Below are 21,516 nucleotides of genomic sequence, written 5' to 3'. Positions count from 1 at the left end.
TAGCCTGGGGTTTATAGATGGGTTAGCCTACGTACTCTCTGAGCTGCCCAATATACCGCTGTGTTTCCCCCAAAACCTAGGCCTTTGAATTAATTTCCCTCAGAAGTTTTTAAAGATGTCATCTATACTGAAAAAATGCATTTCATTATGTCTTCAACTTTTCTGAGTCTCTACCCTCTGTCCTTCAAAATATTTCCTATTGACATAGGGCCAGAATTTGTCAATAAATGTTTCAGTTAATTATCTAAATGTCGTGGGCAGGGGAATCAGCAGTGGTTTGCCATCTTATCCTTTACACATTGAAGCTGGCTTTAAATGTTTACCTCAAGCTTCCAAAACAGTTATCAAAAGTCAGGCTTAAGCCTCCAAGTAAATTCTTTTCTTTTATAACGGGAAACTTCTCACACATACTTTATAGCTCATTTAACTTTTTTCTTGTAGTTGTAATTATTCCAAAATTATTTCAGCCTTAGCCACCATCACTTCTGGGTCTCAGTGTCAGCCCTTAGCAGGAGCTGGCACAGTCAGAACTTTGGTAAATGTCAGCACACTTTGCCACACAGTTTCAAACTTTCTAACTCCCAAGTTGACTCTTTTAGAGTTTTTTTTCCCAACCTCTTTTTGCCCCCATCACAGCCTCACAGGGTCCTGTCTCTCAGCCCACAGAGCATCCACAACATTGTTTCTAATGGATGTAGGAGCTTTCCCTTCAATTGTGTGGCTTCCTGCTGAGCATTGTCAGCTTTAAAGAGCGAGAGAAAGGGCACAATAATATGTCTTCAGATGCTGCACTGACATCTGCAGGAGTTTAAATGTCATCTGGTACCAAGACATTTTGCCCCAAATACACAACCAGTTTCCTCTTAACCCTGTTCAGCAGTTCCCATTTTAGGGGAACTCAGTCTCAAGGAGGACTGAGAGGGGGGCTGCTTAAAAGCTGGGCTGGTGGTTGCTTGGAGGATCCGAGGTCACTTGTTTTTCGGCTGAAGATTGGTGAGCTGATGTTGGCACAATAATTTCATTCACAAAAATGCAGAGGCCGAGGGCAGAGAATGGCGGAAAGGGTGTTAGGCCTAAAAGGAGATTGGAGTTGGGGATGGGAGGAGGGTCAGGCGTCCAGAGAAGACCAAACACAAGGCAGATCCCAACAGAAAGATACTGAGACATGGGCGATGCAGAGCCTCAGAATATAGAGATAAAAGTGAAGGTCTACGGAGAGAGTGAAGAATGATAAGAGAGTTGAGAAAAGTTCCTGCAGTTCAGTGGTTCCCACAGTGTGTGAAGACAGGAGAGTCACCGCTGGAGTTATAGGTCCAGAGAGGGCACAACTGTGCGAACTGTTACAGGAGACTGAGCATAGCGCAACTTCTCAGAGTCTACAAACCTGGTGGGATCTGACTGTTGATGATTTTGGCTAAGTCCTCGGTGGTCTCATCAAACTTGGTCAAGATTTTAGGGTGAGAGATTTCACATAAAACAGGGACTTCTTATTTTTCTGGAGGAATCTGATGATTGGCAGCCCTGAGCAAGGTACTCCCACTCCTACCCCACTCTCCGGGTCCTTTAGTAGCGGAGCTTCCCTTTCAGTGTAGTGTGGGGTCTCTCTAGTCCCCCATCTATCCACTGCACCTTAACAGTTTGCCAGCATTGAAAATGGTGCCAAATATTGGTCCTCACTCTGACTGCAACATTTTTCCTTAATTTTCAGATATATCTTTCCAAATTGGAAAAAAAAAAGAAGGTGGTGGTTTTGTTAGTGTTGATTTATAGTGGAATCGCATTGTTGATTTTGATAGCTGTCTGGTTCCTGGCTTGATGAGTCTGCCGGAAATCAGGGCTATCAGTGTTTCCACAGCATCTTAACACCTGCGACATACAACATCCACATTCTCAATATTGAAGGGATGAAGGAGCTAGAATGTAAATGAAAGAATCAAGAACGGAGCTCTGGGGCTAAAATAGAAGGAGAGAAGAGTCAGAAACATGCAGGTGCCAATCAATGACCAAAGAAGGACTAGTTCTGATTGTACATGTCCCAGAAATTAACCACTTTCCACATGTTCATAAGTGTAAGAAAAGGGGCAGGGCTTTCTAAAACATAACAGGACATCTTATCTTTGGAGCCAAGATATAGCCCCTCCCTATGTAGAAGGGGCGTTCCCTTCCCTTTTATAACTGAGGCAAAATCAGACCTGTAAGGTTTTCTCCATCTGTGGCTGAAGAACTGGTAGTTCTAAAAATAGCTTCACGGAATTATACAGGAGCACCAAAGGACAACAATTTCAAGCAACCTGAGCAGCAAGACGTTTATCACATCGGTAGATGCAGGCATCTTGAACTTGGAGACGGACAGCAGAAGTGGTCTCACCTGGGCCTTGAACCCCTGACACTTTAGCTGCAGGGTCCTGACAGCAGCATCTGAACTGTTGTCAGCTGGTTTAAAAACATGAGCAGATGGTATGTACTTTCTCACGGCCAGTGTCCTTGATCACACAAAAGTCCTTGAGTTTTGGAGAGTCTTCTTGGTGGTGGCACGTTTTGGTAGACAAAAATCATTCAAAACATCCACAGGGGAAGGTAGCATGGAGTGGGTTCCTTGTAGAATATTTGCGAGTAAACAGAGAAACCAGGAGACTGACCGCCATTTACCCGGGAAGTTCTTTCTCTGCACGGTGAGACCTGTCTGATGAGACCATCTTTCCTCTTAAGGCTGAGAAGGCAGGAGGGTAGCTGGTTTGAAATTGAGTTTGGGGCTTAGATGGAACTGGACTGAATTCTGTTTCTGTCTCTGTAGCTTTGGTGCCTGGCGTAGTTTCATTTCTGTTGGGTGATAAAATGCTCCGATAGAAAAGTCACTTAGGAGAAAAGCATTTATTTGGCTTAAAATTCTAGGTTATGATCTATCATAGTCTGGGTCTCCAAGGAGATGGGCGAGAAGCAGATACACAGTCAAGCACAGGGGAAAATGCATGTGTGCAGCCTTGCTCGCGTATTTCTTCTCTGCTCAGTCTGGCCAGCTATAAAATTCAGGATCCCTTGCCTCGGCAATGGTAGCCTACCCCTACTGGGTTATATCTTCCTACTTCAGTTAGCATAATTGACATAATCTACAGAATGTGAACATTTATTCACTACTGATGGGAATGCAAACTGGTATAACCAGTATGAAAATCAGCATGGAGGAAAATCTATCCTCAAAAGATGGCACTAGTTGGACCACAGGATCCAGTACACCATCTGTGGTGTATACCCAAAGGTCTCTCTATCTTATAAAGAGAAGCTTGCTCTCGCATGTTCATGGCTGTTCTATTCACCATAGCTAATACATGGAAACAGCCTTAGATGTCTATCAGCTAGTGAATGGATAATGAAAATGTGGCATTATGCAATGGAATGTTGAGCTAGTAAGAGAAATAAACATATGGAAATATTAAGCTGTTAAAAATGAAATCCTGAAATGGGTGAAGCTAGAAACTATGATTCTGAGTGAGATAACCCAGGCCGAGAAAGACAAATGTCACATGTCTTCTCTCATCTGTGGGTGTCAGCTTTGAGTCAGATGGGTGTGTTTTGTTTGGAATATCCACAGAGACCAGGGCATTAGTAAGGGACCATGAGAGGAGGGAAGCTTTTAAGTTAGGAGAGATAGAACATTACTGTAAAGGATTAAAAAGGAAGGACGGTATGGGAAGGGTTAAGTCTGGGTGGGGCATGGCAGGACAGTGGAGAAGAGAGACCTTGGGGAGGGAAAACTGAAAGTAAAGGCCTTTAAGAGTTATATGGACTCCTACAGTCCAGGCTTCCTGAAATATACACATAAGCATAATATAAAAGAATTTTAATAGTTACCCTGCAAGAGGAGGACAGTACCCCAGTTATAGACCACATGTTAGCAATTAAAATCCTTAGGAACAGAAAGGTTTACCTCTTTTTGAGTTGTTAGCCAAGGAGTCCCCATAGAACCCCAAGCATTATAGACTAATTTTCTTATCACCAAGTTTTTAAGCAAATTGACCATAGTTCTGAAGACTCCAGTATATGGAGAAATCAAGTTTGTACTGACCCGGAAGCTTCCACAGTGCTGGGCATTGCTGTGCATGATACAGAAAGAGAAAATTAATGAAAACAAAAGTGTCATAAAAACAGAAAAAAATATCAGTTTTGCACAGTTTTGAATCCTAAAATAACAGGGACGAAAACTGGCAGCTAGATAGGTCATAGGCCCTAGGGGAAGATCTGGTAGTACCAACAAATGTATAGTATTTAAATGATTATTAATGATTTATTGCTATAGACCAGTGCATCTCAACTACCAGAAGAGAAGCTTCTCCTTACAGCAGATAGACTCTCAACTGTTCAGTGTGCAGAAAATATGAGATTCTGGCATGCTCAGCCCTAAATGGTGCAAACATATCATCAGACCTTTCTCCTCAAGGCTCAGGGATATTGCAGAAACAGTGGATAACACGAAGGAAACAGTGTTTTCTGGACACAACAGGGCAGTTTGAGTTAGGGCCTCAAACGAATTGTGACAGCATGCACAAGACCTGTGCAGGCTCAAACCAAATACAATTCTACCACAGAAGTAGGAGGTGGCATGAAATTCTACCACTAGACTAGGAGTTAGTGCTTTTGATAGATGTTGGAAGAAGGAGTTCTTCAATGATGTGACCATGGTGGGTAGACCACACTCTAGGGCAGACTTCCTTCAGAAAGTACTTGGGCCACATAAACTGGACTTGATGCAGGTAGGGGAGAAAACTCAAGACAGGTAGGGAAGTGAGGGTGAAGAGGGTGGATATTGGAGGAGCTAATGGTGAATATAATCAAAGCATATTATATGAAATTTTTATAAGTTAATAAAATTATTTAGAAAAAGGAAATCCTCATGACATGGCCACTGATCAATCCAGTGTCAACAGTCCCTCCCTCTTTGAGATTCTCTTTCCAGGTGATTCTGGATTACATTATATTGACAATTAAGCTAGCTGTCACAACAATCTTGGACTTGCTAATGCTAATTTCTGCCCTTTGGCATGCGCTTCTCATGAATACCATGAAGTCAGAATACAAAAAGTATGAAAATGTTTTGCGGGCTGTTTTTGTCAGCTTGACACAAGATAGAGTTATTTGAGAGGAGGGAATCTTTTGAGAAATGCTTCTACCAGATTGGCCCGTAGGGCAGTGGGAGGGAATTTTCTTGATTAATTATTAATAGGGGATGTCACTCCTAAGCAGGTGGTCTGGATGGTTTAAGAAAACAGGCTGAGTGTCCCTCCTCCGTGACCCCTGTTCCAGTGTCTACCATCAGGCTCCTGTCCCAAGTTTCTACCCTGACTTTTCTGAATGATGAGCTTCAAGTTGTAAGATGATGCAAACCGTTTCCTCCCCAACTTAAGTTTAGTGTTTTGTCATGGCAACAGAAACCTCAGCTAAGACGACTGCTGAACACCGATGGCACCAGTGAACACCAGTACATGCTATTCTTCCTATTTTTCTTGATGTCTTGGTCTTCTAAGGACTCTCTGTTTAACCCCACTTGGGATACGTAGTCTGTGCAGTTTATCACTGATTTTTTTATTGGATATTTTTATTTACATTTCAAACCCTTTCCTGGTTTCATGTCCATAAACCCCCTATCCCATTCCCCTCCCTTTTCTTCTATGAGGTTGTTTCCCCACCCAAAAACCTACCCCTTCCTGCTTCCCCACCCTGACATTCCCCTACACTGGGGTATCGAGCCTTGGCAGGACCAAGGGCTTCTCCTCCCATTGGTGCCCAACAAGGCCATCCTATGCTACATATGAAGCTGGAGCTATGGGTCTGTCCAAGTTAGCACTGATTTTATTGATAGTGGTAGGGAGCCTTCATTGCACTCAATGAAAAAACTCATTTCTCCTGTCATTCATTAGTTATCAGCTAATGGAAACCTGATGTTGTTTTATGAGGGACTTATATAGAGGAGCATTTGACCTCACACATAAGGGGAGAGATGAACTCAAGTCAACTGACATGAAACCCAGGATTAATCCTGGGACTGATTACCTCACATGCTGGCTTTCATTTGAAGACTTTCATCCATGTGTCTAAGTCTTAGAGTTTGTGTTCCACTTCTCACCTATGCTTAGGATGTTCACCAAAGGAAGTCCGAACTGGAACTCAAGCAGGTCAGGAAGCAGGGGTTGATGCAGAGGCCATGGTGGTATGTTACTTATTGGCTTGTTTCCCCTGACTTGCTCAGCTTGCTTTCTTATAGAACTCAGGATTGCCAGCCTAAGGATGGCACCACCCACAATGGGCCCTCCCACCCTTGATCACTAATTGTAAAGTGCCTTACATCTAGATCTCACGGAGGCATTTCCTCAAGGGAGGCTCCTTTCTCTGTTATAATTTCAGCTTGTGTCAAGTTGACACACAAAACCAGCCAGTACAGCACCTTTGTGAACATGGCCAGCTTTCTGGAATTCTTTACTTCTCTATTAGTGAATCAAAAGATACACTGTATTGACTAAATTTGTAAGTGCTGGCCATTGTACCTATCATATAGAAATACTCACATGATATGCACTCACTCATGTGGATATTAGCCCAAAAGCTTGGATACAATTTACAGATCCACATGAAGCTCAAGAAGAAGAAAGACCAAAGTGTGGATGCTTTAATCCTTCTTAGAAGGGGGAACAAAATAATCACAGGAGGAAATATAGAGACAAAATGTGGAGCAGAGACTGAAGGAAAAGGCCATCCAGAGATCGCCCCACCTTTGTGACAAATACAGAAGCAGATGCTGGTATCCAACTATTGGACTGAGAATGGGGCCCACAATGGAGGAGTTAGAAGAAAGGACTGCGGTAACTGAGGGGCTTTGCAACCCCATAGGAAGAGCAACAATATCAACCAACCAGACACATAAGAGCTCCCAGGGACTAAACCACCAACTAAAGAATACACATGGAGTGAGCCATGGCTCCAGCTGCAGATGTAGTGGAGAATGGCCTTATCAGGCATCAATGGGAGGAGAGGCCCTTGGTCCTGTGAAGGCGCGATACTGTAGTGTAGGGGAATGCCAGGGTGGGGAAGTGGGAGTGAGTGAGTGGGAGGGAGCACCCTCATAGAAGTAGGGGAAGAGGAGAAGGCATTGGATGTTTCCAGAGGGGAAACTGGGAAAGGGGGTAACATTTGAATTGTAAATAAAGAAAATATACAGTAAAAGAGAAATGCTCAGTAAATGACAGATATTATCCTTCCTCCTTTCCTCTTGCTGTACTCTTTGTCCTTAGTCATTGCCGTTATCAGTAGCAGCAGCAGCAGCAGCAGCAGCAGCAGCAGCAGCAGCAGCAGCAGCAGCAGCAGAGTCAAGGAAGGAGCTTTGGGCTCTATGATTCTCCTTTCCACCACCTGTCATTCCCAGGGGCAACATTCATTCTAGATTCATTCTAGTGATGTGTGGGCCAAGTTAACAGAGAGATTACACGGTAGCTCGTCATAGGAACATGGAGGGCCTCATAAGACAGGATTCATGTCTTGGCTCCCCCATTTTATGGATGCCTGATTATGCCACACTATACAATGCTCAGAGTCTTGTGAACTGGGAATGTTCTCCTGTGAACTTCATATTCCTAGACTCCACGAGGCTTAAATAACTCAATATGCGAAGATCACAGAATGGGCCTCATGCTGTAGTGACTCATCTTGTCTCACCTGAGCCTGCCATCTTCTTAGGCACCCAGTGCAGAGTCTCCAAGCCTATCCTGGGCTGCTGCCCCGATGGAGAAGTGGCATGAGCAACAGCAACCTGTCCTCATGTGTTCCGTGTTTGGTTTTGTCTCTTAGGAAAAGCACCTCATTTCCTGCGACTCCAAAATGTTGAGGTGAATGTGGGGCAGAACGCCACGTTTCAGTGCATTGCCGGTGGGAAGTGGTCCCAGCATGACAAACTTTGGCTCCAGGTAAGAATGGGAGAGACCCTTGCTCACACCATTCCCTCCCTTTGCAAGGAAGAAGTTATGTGCTGTAAAGAAGGGTGTGAGGGGGAGGGGGTGCAGCCATTTTTAAATATCTCTGTTCCTTGGACATTGCTCTTCAACCATGCTGCTGGGAACTCTTACCTACCATTCTCCTAGGTTGACATTTTATAGGGAAGCTAATGGCAATTTCAAAGCTCTAGGTCTAGGGTTTGTGAATACAAACTTCCCACCAAGCATTCTCTAATGAAACTTTGCTTTTAAAGCTACAATCACTAAAACTAAGGCAAATGGAGTCTCTTAGGGTTTGGGCTTGTGATGTCATCAACCCATGACTGAAAGGCATTTGGATTTCTGGGTGAAACCATTACTCTTTTCTTAGAAAATGTCCCTGAAGTGAGCAGTCTGTTCTCTGACTAAATGAGTCCATCACTGAGTAGTATCCACGAGGACAGCATTTTAATCTTGAGTCCACTTCTGTTCCTTTTGTGCTCGTTGATCCCACTTGCCTAGCAGGATGAGAGAACATTTCTCTGGGAGCAGTACAAAGCCAGAGGATGGGATGCAGAATGAGAGCGTCCATTGGGATAGCATCGTCATGTTCCTGTCAGTGGGACATAAATACAAAGTTCTGAACCCACACAGAAGGTCAAGTTAAGCTTCTCCATGGCAGGTCCATAAGAAGATCGTTTTCTCTCTCTCTCTCTCTCTCTCTCTCTCTCTCTCTCTCTCTCTCTCACACACACACACACACACACACACACACACAAATGCACACACATACATATACACATACATCACATACATTTTCTTCCTTTTTAAGAATGTCTTGCCATGCAGCCCCAGGCTGGCCCCAAACCTGTTGTGTTTTTACCTCAGCCTTCCAAGTGCTGGAGTAACAGGAGTGAGCCACCATTTTTAGCTTGCGTTTAATACCATATATATTTTCAGGCAGCTTGAAGATAATTGAGATGTAAAGTTTAAGGCATACAACTTGACAAATTTAATGTTTTTGTATGTAAACAGCCTCACAATCCAGATAATGAACATTGACGGCACCTTCTAAAGTGTCTTTGTCCAAATTATTAATCTCTTCTGTACTCCAGTGTGTAATAAGTAATCACTGGTTTGTTTCCTGACACTCTGTATTAGTTTATGTATTCTAGAATTTCATACCAACATAGGGCTTAGGGGAATGGGTCAATGGATGAGGCCCTTGCTGGGCAAGTCCTGCGTGGTAGCTGTGTAATCCCAGTGTGCCTCTGGTGATATGGGATGTAGAAACAGGAGAATCCCTGAAAGCAATTGGGCTTGGTAGCCTGGAGTACAGCAGTGAACACGGGAGGCAGACGCTGCCTCAAACAAGAGGGAAGGTGATGCCTGAGTTTGTCCTCTGAACTCTGTCTGCTGTGGCACTTGCATGCTTGTGTATATACACATGAGCATGCACACACACACACACACACACACGAGAGAGAGAGAGAGAGAGAGGAATCAAGCAATATTAAGCTCTCTCTCCTTAATAATTCTAAGGTCGGGTCCATTTTCACCATTGCATGTTTCAAATTTTTAATTTAGGTAGCTTGTTCTTAGGAATAATCCATTCTAATAAAGTATTATAATAAACCATACATCATGATTTTCTCATCTATTAACCCATTGATGGCTAGCTGTCCCATTGTTTCCCATTTCTATCTGTTAAAAAGAATCTGTTGTAAAACGAATATGCAAATCTATGTGTGTATACACATTCTGTCACTTCTCTTGAATAAATATCTAATTGTGAAACGGCCAGGTCTTGTGTAGATGTGAGTTCAACTTTCCGAAGAACAAAGAGCTGTTTGTAAACCCAGTTGAACCCTTTGCCATTGCCACCGAGCAGCCTATAAGAGTTTTCCCACACCCTTACTGACACTCACTCTGGTCAGTCTTTTCAATTTAGGTGTTCATCTGATACCTCAGTGGGATTTGAAAGTTTATTTGTCTGATGACCAAGAATGGGAAACATGTTTGTTTGTTTGGGTGGCTGGTGTTTGATTTGTTTTGTTGTAATTGTTTGGCCCAGGTAAACTATCTACATTTTGCTGACAGTTCACCCTGTCATCTCTATTCTAAATTTGAACCTTTTTCCTTGCTGTTGAAAACTCCCTGGCAAAACTGATCCAGACAGAAACAGTTCCTCCTCAGTTCTTAGGTCCCTCCTTCTGTGTCACTCAACATTGAGTAGTGCTATTGACTCTTCTCACTGTGATTAAAGTACATTTTGCTTCGAAGATGCACGTCATTTCAATGACATTAACTCCACTGGCTCACAAGAATGAGGTAGGACAATCACAGTATTTTTCAGGAACTTTATTTGGGCATTCCAATTACTGTAAGGTCAGTTTTGTTCCTGTACTGACGGGTGTGCACTAAGCCTTAGGTCTGTACACAGGAGGATGTTAAAATTGAACCCAATGGATGTGTTGAAGAAAATAGACAGAAATACGCACCACAGAGGTCTTTCAGATTTTGTTTACTTATCTACTTTTCAATGTTTTTCAGGTGGCTTAGAATGGATACAAAGCAAGACGAGACAGTGTAAATTAAAAGGGAGGCATCCTGAGACAGGCAGAGCCCATGAGAGCGGCTTCTTAGGCTATGACTACATTTCTTCATTCCCACTGCTGGCTTTCGGGTCACAAGTGGGACGCCTGAGCACCACAGCCGCCAGCGGCATAAAGGAAGCTTGTCAGATATACAGTTTACAACGTCTGCAAGATAAACACAAACCAATTGCTCAGGAAAATTCTAACTGTTGTTCACACAGAGGCCAGACAGGGAATGGTTCCCAGGAGCCCTCATAAAGCAAAGACTGTGTGATGTAATGAGCAGCATCCCCACCACAGTCTTATTGAGGGCACACAAGTGGCTTTTGTGGGTCTGCTTCACATCATAATAATACTCTGTGTGAAAGCAGGCTTAGGTGGTGGAAGGAATTGCGGGGGACACGGCTTAGGCAGGGGTCCTCAGCTTTCTGCTAATCTATCTCTACCCAGGGAGGCTTTAAACTTAATACAGCAAGTGGAGAGATACAATAACTATTCCTGTAAGGAAATCTCCTTGAGAACCAGCCCTCTCTTCCCTATTTCAAGGAATATTGGGAAGGAGGGCACGAATACTGGGCATTCTGACAGAGGCCTGTGTGACTAGTGAAATCCTGTGCATGTGCCTGGCACTGTGGTTGGGAGTTCTTGGCTAGATGATAGTAGTCACAGGGTAACAAAAGTAACAGGACACACACATGTCTACACAAGCACGTGTAGTATATAGGCAAGTCCATCATTTCTGGGAGATAATTAGGCACATAAAATCTAAAACCTTCAATGTGCATATTTTTTCAAAATTAGTTTCATTTATAGCAATTTTTATAAGGAAGTAGCCAGAAATGGGGACAGGGATGTACCTGCAACCATATACAATTGGACGGAGAGCTAGAAAGATCTAGAGTGTTCTGCAAGATAGAGTAATTAAATGAATGCTGGAATGAAGTAATTAAGTATGAGACAGTAGACAGAGGCGTAATGGCATTCTCATAGTAGATAATTAAGTGAAAAGTGCAAGTTAAAAACAGGTGATATATTTAATCTTTAATGAAAAACACACATGAATACATAAACATATGCATAGTTACATATTTACTTATAGAACATATATACGTACCCTGTATGTCATGCATACATGTATATATACACTTACAGTACTATAAAGCACACGTCAACATTACTAATTGTGCTAATTAGATTGTCTGTGCTTTTATTCTTTTTTCTGTTTCACTGAAATATTTAAAAATGAATACAAGGAACTAACAAATAAAAGCAAATACCATTAAAAAGGAACAAAATGGTCACTCCTCCTGAGCTGTATATATTCTAGAGTTGATGGGAAGTCTTTCCTCGTGTCGAGTGGCCATTGTGATAGAAGAGCCAGCTTCTTGGTGAGGACTCAAAGCACTTCCCTCAGGCATACACCCATCCAAGTGGGTGTTTAGACCATTCTGTGATGTGTCCTCTTTTCTTACCCTCATCCCCTCTGCGGGGACTCTAGAGCAAACCTGTCAGTCCCTCCATGAAGCTGAGCATTGAGGCCTCTCTACAAAGAGGATGCTACACTGAGAGACTGCAAAACCAACCCTTGCTGCCTCGGAAATGAGGCCTGTGTGTCCAAATGCTCTGTGTAGATCTCAGCAGAGCCTGTGTATGGGCTATGACAGTCACAGGCACCAGAGAGGGTATGACAGGACAAGGCTCCTGTTCTGGGAGCCCTTTCCTTCATATCAGCTGTACCTGGCTGTAAGATAGAGCGCCTCTGTCTGTCTAGTAGCAATGCTATCTCTTCTCTTGTTACTTGATCCCATGGGGAAGCACTGACTACTAAAACAAGAGAGCACTGAGGGAAGCCTCTCCTCCCGCCAACTGTTCCAAACTCAATGTCCCTGTGCATGGGGCTTCAGCATGGTGATCAGAGAAACTCAACAATGACAAGAAAGCGAAGAGACTACACACAACAGTGAACATGTCCTGAGGGCCTACACACAGAACACTTTTAATGCTCATCACGATCTTGCAAAAGACTGATGTTAAAGCCCCCCCCCCCCCCGCTAAGCCCCATAAGGTCTTCAGAGTCAAATTGGGATTGAGAAGAAGAGCAGGATAAGGATGTGTGCTGTATCCTTAGGTCTTGGGTTCATTCACGCTACTTTGCCATGCCAAATCCAATCATTCTTTGCAGCAGGATTTCTATAAGAACAATGTAACATCAGGCTGGGGAAATGGCTGAGTGGGTAAAGTGTTCGCCATGTAAGCATCAGGACCTGTGGTCAATCTTCAGGACAGGACCTGGGCACATTTGTAATCAAAGGGACTTGAAGGCACACAGAAGAGGATTCCTGGATTTACTGGCCCATCATCTCAGCTGGATCAGACAAAGTCAGACAAATGTAGGTTCAAGGAGTGAGGGAGGAAAAGAGGAGTGGGGGCAGGGAGGAAATGAGTGAGTGAGAGACAAAGACTGAGATAAAGACAGAGAGACAGACAGAAAGACAAAAGGGAAAGACAGGAGAGAGGAGAGAGAGACAGAAACAGAGAGAGAGACAGAGGGGGGAGAGAGAGAGAGAGAGAGAGAGAGAGAGAGAGGAAAAAGAAGAGAGACCAACTTGGCCTCAAAAGTAAAATGTGGAGCAATGTCAGCCTCTGTCCTCTGAAAACATACACAACACACACACACACACACACACACACACACACACACACACGCATGCACACACGCCCCACATCCAAATGTCTTTATTTCTTTATTTAGCATACATTCATACCGCTCATTTACATTCTCCTTACTAGATGCTTAAGTATATTTGAATTTCCTAAATCTATAAGAAAATCGGTGAAATAAAATATGCTCGGAATTTCATTCAAACTAACTTCTCTGGATGCTTTTTTCCCCTTTCTGGTCTCATCCTGTTTCATAACTATAAGGCCGATATTTGCAGTGTGGTTTCCTTCCGCTCCTATCTCTTCTGAAAAGCCATGCTTGTAAATATCAGCAGTGTGTTCCTTGTTTAAAACCAAGGGGCGCTTATTGGTCCTTAAACGGATATTCCTTGGCTTAAGGGTGGAGTCAGATCCTGAAAACCCATCCTGAGTGCAAATGGCATTGAAAGGACATTTAGTACGCTCAGGGTAAGGTCCAAAGCTCAGAGCGCAGTGCATTATGGAGTTCCAGTCGCTTCTCCTCTCATTGCTGACTGACTGGAAGCTGGGGCCCTTGGCTGCTGTCCATCATCCTCACCCTAGAGAAGCCCATACTCCTAGCCCACGGACAAATGGCAATTGAAACTTTGAAGTGCAATTCCTGCCTAGTATACGTCACTTTTTCACGCTGGGGTGAAGTTCTGAGATGTTCTAAGTCAAACCATCATCAGGAGGGTTACTGTACACACTTGACTTTTCTTACAGACCCTCATGACACTAAATATCTCCTCTGTGAACATCCCCCTGCCCTCTTGGGTCCCTGAAGCCATGGGCCAGTCAGTGTTATGGGATTGTTTTAGCTGATTGGCAGGTTAACAGGGTTGCCAGGTATCATAGATGCTGACAGAAGACACTAGTCTCCTGATTCAGAGATGAGGAGCCTTGTTTCTTGTGACACTTTAGTCAGGAGTGCTTCATTCCTGTGCTCCTGTCCCTCATCCCTCATAGGGATGTTGCAGTTGGGAATGGATGTAGATTAATGTTCCAACATCAAAGATTTGTGTCATAGCTGGGGAACCTATGCTAAGAAAACTATAAATTAAAATTTATTAATACACTGTATTGAGACATAGGCTATAAACCACTAAAAATAGTAGTGTCTTTTTTTTTTTTTATCTCCATGACCCTGACATTTCATGTTTTAAATTCTCTGTTGTTCCTCACCTGAAAGTTGCTGAAGATCAACAAATAGCTCAGGCTAGGGGGCTAGCTCCTGGTAGAGAGTTTCACTAATGTGTGCTGAGGCCCTGGGTTCAGGATCCTGCACTGTGAAAGATGAATGGAAAACAACTTTACCTGTGCCTCATGTCCTGGCTTCCTTTCTCCTGTTGTGTGCAGGTCACCTTTGACCCTGGCAAACTCTGACCTGGAACTTCTCCCTTGTATGCTTCTCTCTCTCTCCTGCTCTTTCCTTGTGCCTTTTCTCAGCCCATCCTTGGCCTATGCTTTTAGAATTTAGCCCAGTTGACCTGGCTTCCTGTTTGGCTAGTAACTGGGATAGATCAGAGAGCACTCTGGACCAATCTTTGCTCCACTCCTTGTCTTGTCTCCCTGCTTTCCTGAGTTAACCTTTCATTGGTAAAGAAGAACCTTTGAGCAAGACAATTAACTATTTCATCACAAGGTGGAAAGGGTGCGTGGGGGAAAGGTGGGCCTCGGGGGCAGCAAGATCAGGAAAGTCTGGAGGGTAGCATGTTCAATATGGGCAGTAAGTTCAGAGGAACTGGCCTTCCGGTGGAGCTTGGAGGGGTGAAGCAATCACAATCAGAGGAGGCTGTTACTGGAAGACAGAAAGTACACAGGCTCTTCCCAACCTGCTTGTCTTGCCTACTTTGCTGCAAGCTTGTGGCACCCCATGGGGCTTACACCAGCCCTCTTCTGAGTCTGCAGCTCTGGACAGAGGTATCAGACCCAAATGAGCCTCTGGCCATGAATGCAGCGGGCCCTTGGAAGGGCTTCAGCACAGCTAATCAAAAATGATTTATGTCTACTTCTATTTCTTTTAACTTTTAATAAAGAATAATCAAAAGCTATTCTTTAGAGACTGCCAGAAAGGTACAAATGTGCTCTTAAGAGAATCGATGGGTATGATTCTAGTAAGTTTCCAAATGTCATACCATTGCAGGGAGGATGGAGGGTAAAAAGAATATTCATTATGAGTGGATTGTGGGAATGTCACCTAAATATTTGCTGGCTGGGAGACTCCTGGAGCAATCAGACCATTTCAGCTGAAAATGTTGGGCCTGATTATTTATTTATTTACTTACCTTTTAAAAAAATTTCTGAAGCTCAAACTAGCTTGCAAGACACTGTACTGGAATATCTCCTATGTGGTGAGCATCCAATTTGTTGGGGAGAACCAGCAACAGTTTCCCTTTGTTAAAGACTGCATTGTCCTCATTTCTGCCAATTACAAATCAATTGCAAGCCCGGTTCCTCTCTCTGAAATAATTGACAGCTGATAGCCTTATTTTTTTAATTCCTTGGAGCTATGTGTCATCTCTTTGTGAAAGTAATAATGTCATGACACAAGAGATGAGGGGAGCGGGACCAGCAAAGCAAGGAGACCAGGATAGATACCTTTATAGACAATTAGGAAGTGGACAGACGAAGTGTGCTCCATGCATTAGGTATGCTTCTTCTCTAGGAGGTCCCCAGACAGAGAAATCCTACTGGATGGTAGAAAGGTGTGTATGTACTAGGGACAAGGATACAAAAGTGTAAATATATCTAGATCATGTTCTTCAATAGAGCTGGCTTAACCACGTGAAACAAGGCAAGGCTAGAGGAAGTGGAATGTAAGCTGCTTTTACAGGATAGAGAAAGAGCAAGAGATAGGTAGGTAGGTAGGTAGGTAGGTAGGTAGGTAGATAGATAGATAGATAGATAGATAGATAGATAGATAGATATGTAGATAGATAGAGAGATATGTAGATAGATAGATATGTAGATAAATAGATTTGTAGGTAGATAGATGATAAATACAGTGATAGGTAGATAGATGATAGATAGATAGATAGATAGATAGATAGATAGATAGATAGATGATAAATATAGATGATAAATATAGATGATAGGTAGATAGATGATATGGATAGATGGATAGATAGATAGATAGATAGATAGATAGATAGATAGATAGATATGATAGGTAGATAGATGATAGAAGTTAGGTAGGTAGATGATAGACATATACATGACAGATGAGAGCTAGATGATAAAGATAGAGAGATGATAAATACATGACAGGTAGATGATAGGTAAATATAGATAGATGAGAGGGGGAGGGAGGGAGGGAGGGAGGGAGGGGGAGAGAGAGAGAGAGAGAGAGAGAGAGAGAGAGAGAGAGAGAGAGAGAAGAGATTGATTGATTTCATGGGCAACTGCTACCCTTAGAGAGGTGCTGGTAAGCATGAGAGTGAGCAGAAGGCTGTTTAGGCTGTAAGATTCTTTTGTTCTGTCCAGAGCACATGTCCCATCCTTGGATGATCTAGAATAAATACCCCTCTCTAATCAGATGCAGCTCTGTTTACCTTGATAAGAATGTCTGGTAACCTTCTGTAAGTAGAACTTAGTCATCCTGAGGTCAGGAATGTGACTGTGTACATTACCCTGGATTGGGTTTTGCCTTATCCTGAGGATGGGTGCCTTTGGGGCAATAACAAGAAGTTCAGCCCCAGGAATTGGTCCTAGATGTAAGGCAGCTTTGAATTTGTGTGTTCTAGGGTATTATTTGCCCACTAGCTTTCCCCTGAAGGACTAAAGACGAGATTATCTTTCAAGTTGTTGAGCCCCAGACCAAGGTCAATGGCATTGACATCATGACATTATTTGGGAAGCTATGAGAGATGAGAATTATCCACCTCCTCCCCAGGACTCTGGAATCACCTTGTGTGTGATCCTGATGGACACTGAAAACTGGGAAACACGGGTCTAGACTGATGGGTTTGGGTTCAGAAAACTGTATCTGCCTGCTGGTCTTTCAGCTGCTACACCTTGACACTGTGACACATGTACATGCATATGCCATGCTCCTTCTTACATGTGTGTTTCTGACTTAGAGACTTCAAGTGGTTACAGAAAACTAGACTGCTCTGCTTTCCACCGAGCAGTCATTTCCTGCAAGACGAAATGAGGTGCTGTTCAAACAAACAAAAGTGGCTGGAATTTGCAAGGTCTATTTCCGTTACAGAGCCATTGAGTCTGACTGCGCCTGTTATACCCTGGACAGCAAATGGGTGCCAGCGGTGAATGAGCTGTTCCTGGAATAGATCACTGAGGAGGTGCAGCTCCTCCCTCAGGAAAGCCACATAAACTTGTGCTCTGCTACCTGGGAACTTGCTAAAAATGAAAGCTGCCAGGCCTTCCCACCAAACCAGAGAATCCCAATCTGCAACTTTAATAAGGTCTATACTCTAAGCTATATTTCTTGACTTCCCCTCCATCTTTACTCTAAGGTGGTTTCAAATATATTAGAGACAGGGTCTCACTATATAGCCCAGGCTAGACTCAAACACCCCTCTTTCTTGTGTCTGCCTTCCAAGCATTAGGGACAGAGATATTTACCATCGCCCCTGCTTAATTAGGACTGTTAATTATTATGAGCCACATGCTTTATCAAGCATATGTTTGCTAAGGCAAAAAAAAAATAACATGATTGCTTAGGGTTAATCTGAGTTCCCAATTGATGAGGTCTAAGGCTGGGCCAGAGGGCCCATGTTTCTAGTTCACAGGGGATGGTAATGTAAGTGCCAGCCTGAGCCCCAACCTTGAGAGACACTGTCTTAGTCTATTCTGAGAGCAGGCCTCTTTCCACACCCACCCTGTTTCTCCTCTGTGAAGTAGGCTATTTCGGTCCTCTGCTTCATGTTTATGTTTTTGCCTTTTTGTTGTTTTGCTAGAATCTTTACTCTGCCTGCATATTCCTCTGGGCAGAAATTATACCTTCCAAACCCCACAGTCTCTCGTTTTCTGTTTTGTAAAACAACGAGTACATTTCTAGAGTGATTAATAATAGAATAGGGAAAGGGGAGAAAGCTCAGAGTCCAAGCGCCATTAAACAGCATCTGCAAATGGAGATCAGTGGCAGGTCTCCTACAATCGTGCGCTGCTAACGAGTTCCCCAGAGCTGCTGAGGTGGCCAGTCCAGGGACCACCCTTTGAGAACTTTCCCAGGGATTTTAAAAAGATGAAGTAATCCCAAGCTAGCCAGTGAACACAGTGCTGAGTAAAAACCAAGCTCTCAAAGACGCTAGTCCGGGCCAGGCGTGGTAACACCACCATATCCTGGGGTTGCTAGGGTAGCAGCCTCCTGAGATAGAAACCAGGTTGGGCTATGTTATGTTAAGAGGCCAGCCTGGGCAGTAGATGAGATGGCTTTAAGATCTTAAAAATACAATCATATTAGCTCAACTTTTACTTCAATGCTCATATTAATCCTAAATTAAGCAAAAATATTTATCCAATTCAGTCATGCAGTTTGTGCATGCGTGCATGCATGCGTGTTCTATTAGGAAACAGTGTTTTATTGTAGAATGTTTGAGCTTTCTATATGATCAGTATACCTGTGTGGTCAGTTCCCATTAAAACAAACAAATAGACAAACAAACTAAAAGAAACTCTACCCTGGGAAGCAAAATATTCAGAATGTAAGTACTTGCAGATTTCAAAGCAATGCTTATTGGAATTCAGGGACGTCGTGTGTAGTTTACTGTAGAAAGTAGAGTCGGGAAAGTGTCAAGCATCATGGATAACTTTGCTGTTCCTATTAGAGCATCTTTAAAGCCAAGTGTCTCCTTCCCTGAGCCTGTGCATGCCTCTAGCTCCCCTTCAGTCAATGCTGTTTCCTCATCTTGCTATGGCTTAGAACTGGCCACAAGTTCAAATGTTGGCCCCTGGGCAACACATTTTTTAGGCAAGGACATTTCTTTTCAGTAGTGACATCTTTTTATTTTGAGAACATTTTCTCCTTGGTGTAAAGGATATATAAGTCAGGCATATAAAACAAACATTCACTGGCAGGAAATTATAAGGAAATATTTTAAATGCTTGGCATGTATGTAATTTTATATTGAAGTTGAAAGCAACCTGAGTCCTAATCAAATAGATATACTTACTAGTTTTTTGCATAAAGAATTAAATCTTGGCTGAATATACAATACTCCAGGATGGACAGCCTCTTCAATACTTTGCAGAGTTGACCAATATTTTAATTTAACAATTGAGAATGATAAGAGCTCTGCATTATATGAATGTACAGCACAAAAATGTTAGAAGTATGTTTAGGGCCATTTCAGAAATTGTTGGATTTAATAACTAAACAAAAATCAACCCCTTAAGTCAGCTACTTGAACAACATTGTATCTGACATGGCGTGGTCTATCTGACATGGCATGGTCAATTCAACATGGCATGGTCACTCCAACATGGCATGGTCAATCCAACATGGCATGGTCAATCCAACATGGAATGGTGGCATGCACAGTGCCAAGTATTTATGCCAATGAAGGCCTGTCTGGGGTGTTGGCCCATGGGCATGTCTGTACAGAATTGTCTTGATTGCCTAGCAAGGACCCATTCTAAAATTGAGAGGCACCATTCCCTGTTTTATATCCTGGACTTCAGAAGAATAGAAAAATCCAGTTCAGTGATAAACGCGTATGTGTTTGTTTCTTCCTGCTCCTGACTGCCAGCATGACTGACTGCCTTAAGCTTCTGCCCTGTGACTCCCTGGCATGATGGATTTAATACAGAGTTATAAGCCAGATAACCCCCTCTCTCCTCCAAGTTGCTTTATGTCAAGATATTTTGTCACAGCAAAGGAAATGAAAGTAAGATGTTCCCTGTGTCAATCAAACCCGAGGACCTAGATTTCTGGTTTTTTCCTTGTTTAACCAAATTCCCTTGTGTTATCTCCTTTGCATTTCCTACTCGGCATTTATCTGGGGCTGTGATGGTAGCTGTGACGTGTGGTTCTTACTCATTCACTGTGTTGAATTCCTTCTCCACGTGACCACGGTATTTAAGACATCAAGATCTATGGAGTATCTATGCCCTGGGCTTTTAGTACTTCTGTGATCTCTTCTTTTGGAGTCCTAGGTTCCTGCTTGTCCATCCCGACATTCGACCTTCACCTGCCCTCCCCTGCCTTGTGTGAGCCAATCACATATTCATGCTCTGCTCATCAGGGCTCATCTCTGAATTTAACCTCCAGTTCTCCTTGCCCTCGGTCCATCCTTGGACTATTTCTGCCTGGACTCTGGGCCCTCCTGCTTGTCCCTGCCCCGCTGTTACCTGCTCCCAATATGACAAGGATGATTATCAAAAGGCCCATTTCCCTGAGATTTTATAAGACAACCTGCAATTTCCTATCCTTCAGTGGGAGAAAGGTTCTTGGTTCAGGAGCTGAATAGAAGGGGAAAAAAGTGAACGGTTCAGGGGAAGGCACTTAATCCTCTTCAGTTCTGCCAGCATCTGACATCATTAAGAAGATGAGTAAATAATACGAGAGGCAACATCAAAATAAAAATGTTAATGTGCACAGTGCAGCTTTTGCACTTAACCAGTCCTTTCTTTTAGTATTAGTTTCCTACTGCTACCGAAATAAATTCTACAAACCTAATGGCTCAGAACAAATTTATTCTTCTGACATCATAGAGATGAGCAGTCAGAAAGGGGGTTTCAGTGAGTTCTGCATATAGCATTGAGATGTTGGTAGGCTGTGTTCCTTGAGTCTGTGACCCATAGATTGCATGTGGCCAAGGATAGCTATGAATGCAACCCACTACAAAATTGTAAACGTAAGAGTTGTGAGGATTTCGCAATTGCTTTTGTATTTGGTTGCGTGGTCCTCTATTTAATTTCAAAAGATATGTATTTTTATTTCAAGTGTATGAGAATTTTGCTCACTTTTATGTATGTTTGTGTACTATGGACATACAGTGCCTGAGGAGGCCAGAAAGGGGCGGTGAATGACTTATAGCTGGAGTTATAGACGGTTATGATCTACTGTTTGGGTGTTAGAAATTGAAGCCAGGTCCTCTAGAGGAGTAGCCAGTGTTCTTACCTACTGAACCATCTCTCCAGTCTTGATTACCCAGGTTTTTAAGCATGAACTCTGTAGATAATAATGTTTTCCAATGACAAAAAGTTGGACAGGCTTGTAAGGGTCTGGAGAGACTCTGTTCCCCTCCTGTTATAATGTGACCCAAGGCCTCTGCTTTAACTCCTGAATCCCTCCTCAGAAGAACATGAGTGATTATCTC

The 21,516-nt window shown here is 43.1% G+C and overlaps 1 protein-coding gene across 19 annotated transcripts in view; it reads left to right on the top strand.

Annotated features, from left to right (window-relative positions):
- Ptprt (protein tyrosine phosphatase, receptor type, T) overlaps nt 1-21,516 on the top strand; it is a 1,098,700-nt gene that overhangs the window by 400,570 nt on the left and 676,614 nt on the right. For all 19 annotated transcript variants that reach the window (NM_001108603.2, NM_001402009.1, XM_039105540.2 and 16 more), the window contains 1 exon segment: nt 7,834-7,949. In NM_001108603.2, the coding sequence (NP_001102073.2) occupies nt 7,834-7,949 (116 nt within the window).

This window comes from Rattus norvegicus, chromosome 3 (genome assembly GCF_036323735.1).
Source record: "Rattus norvegicus strain BN/NHsdMcwi chromosome 3, GRCr8, whole genome shotgun sequence".
Taxonomy (NCBI): domain Eukaryota; kingdom Metazoa; phylum Chordata; class Mammalia; order Rodentia; family Muridae; genus Rattus; species Rattus norvegicus.
The sequence above is the reverse complement of the archived record's forward strand: the minus strand, read 5'-3'. Positions and strand labels throughout refer to the sequence as shown.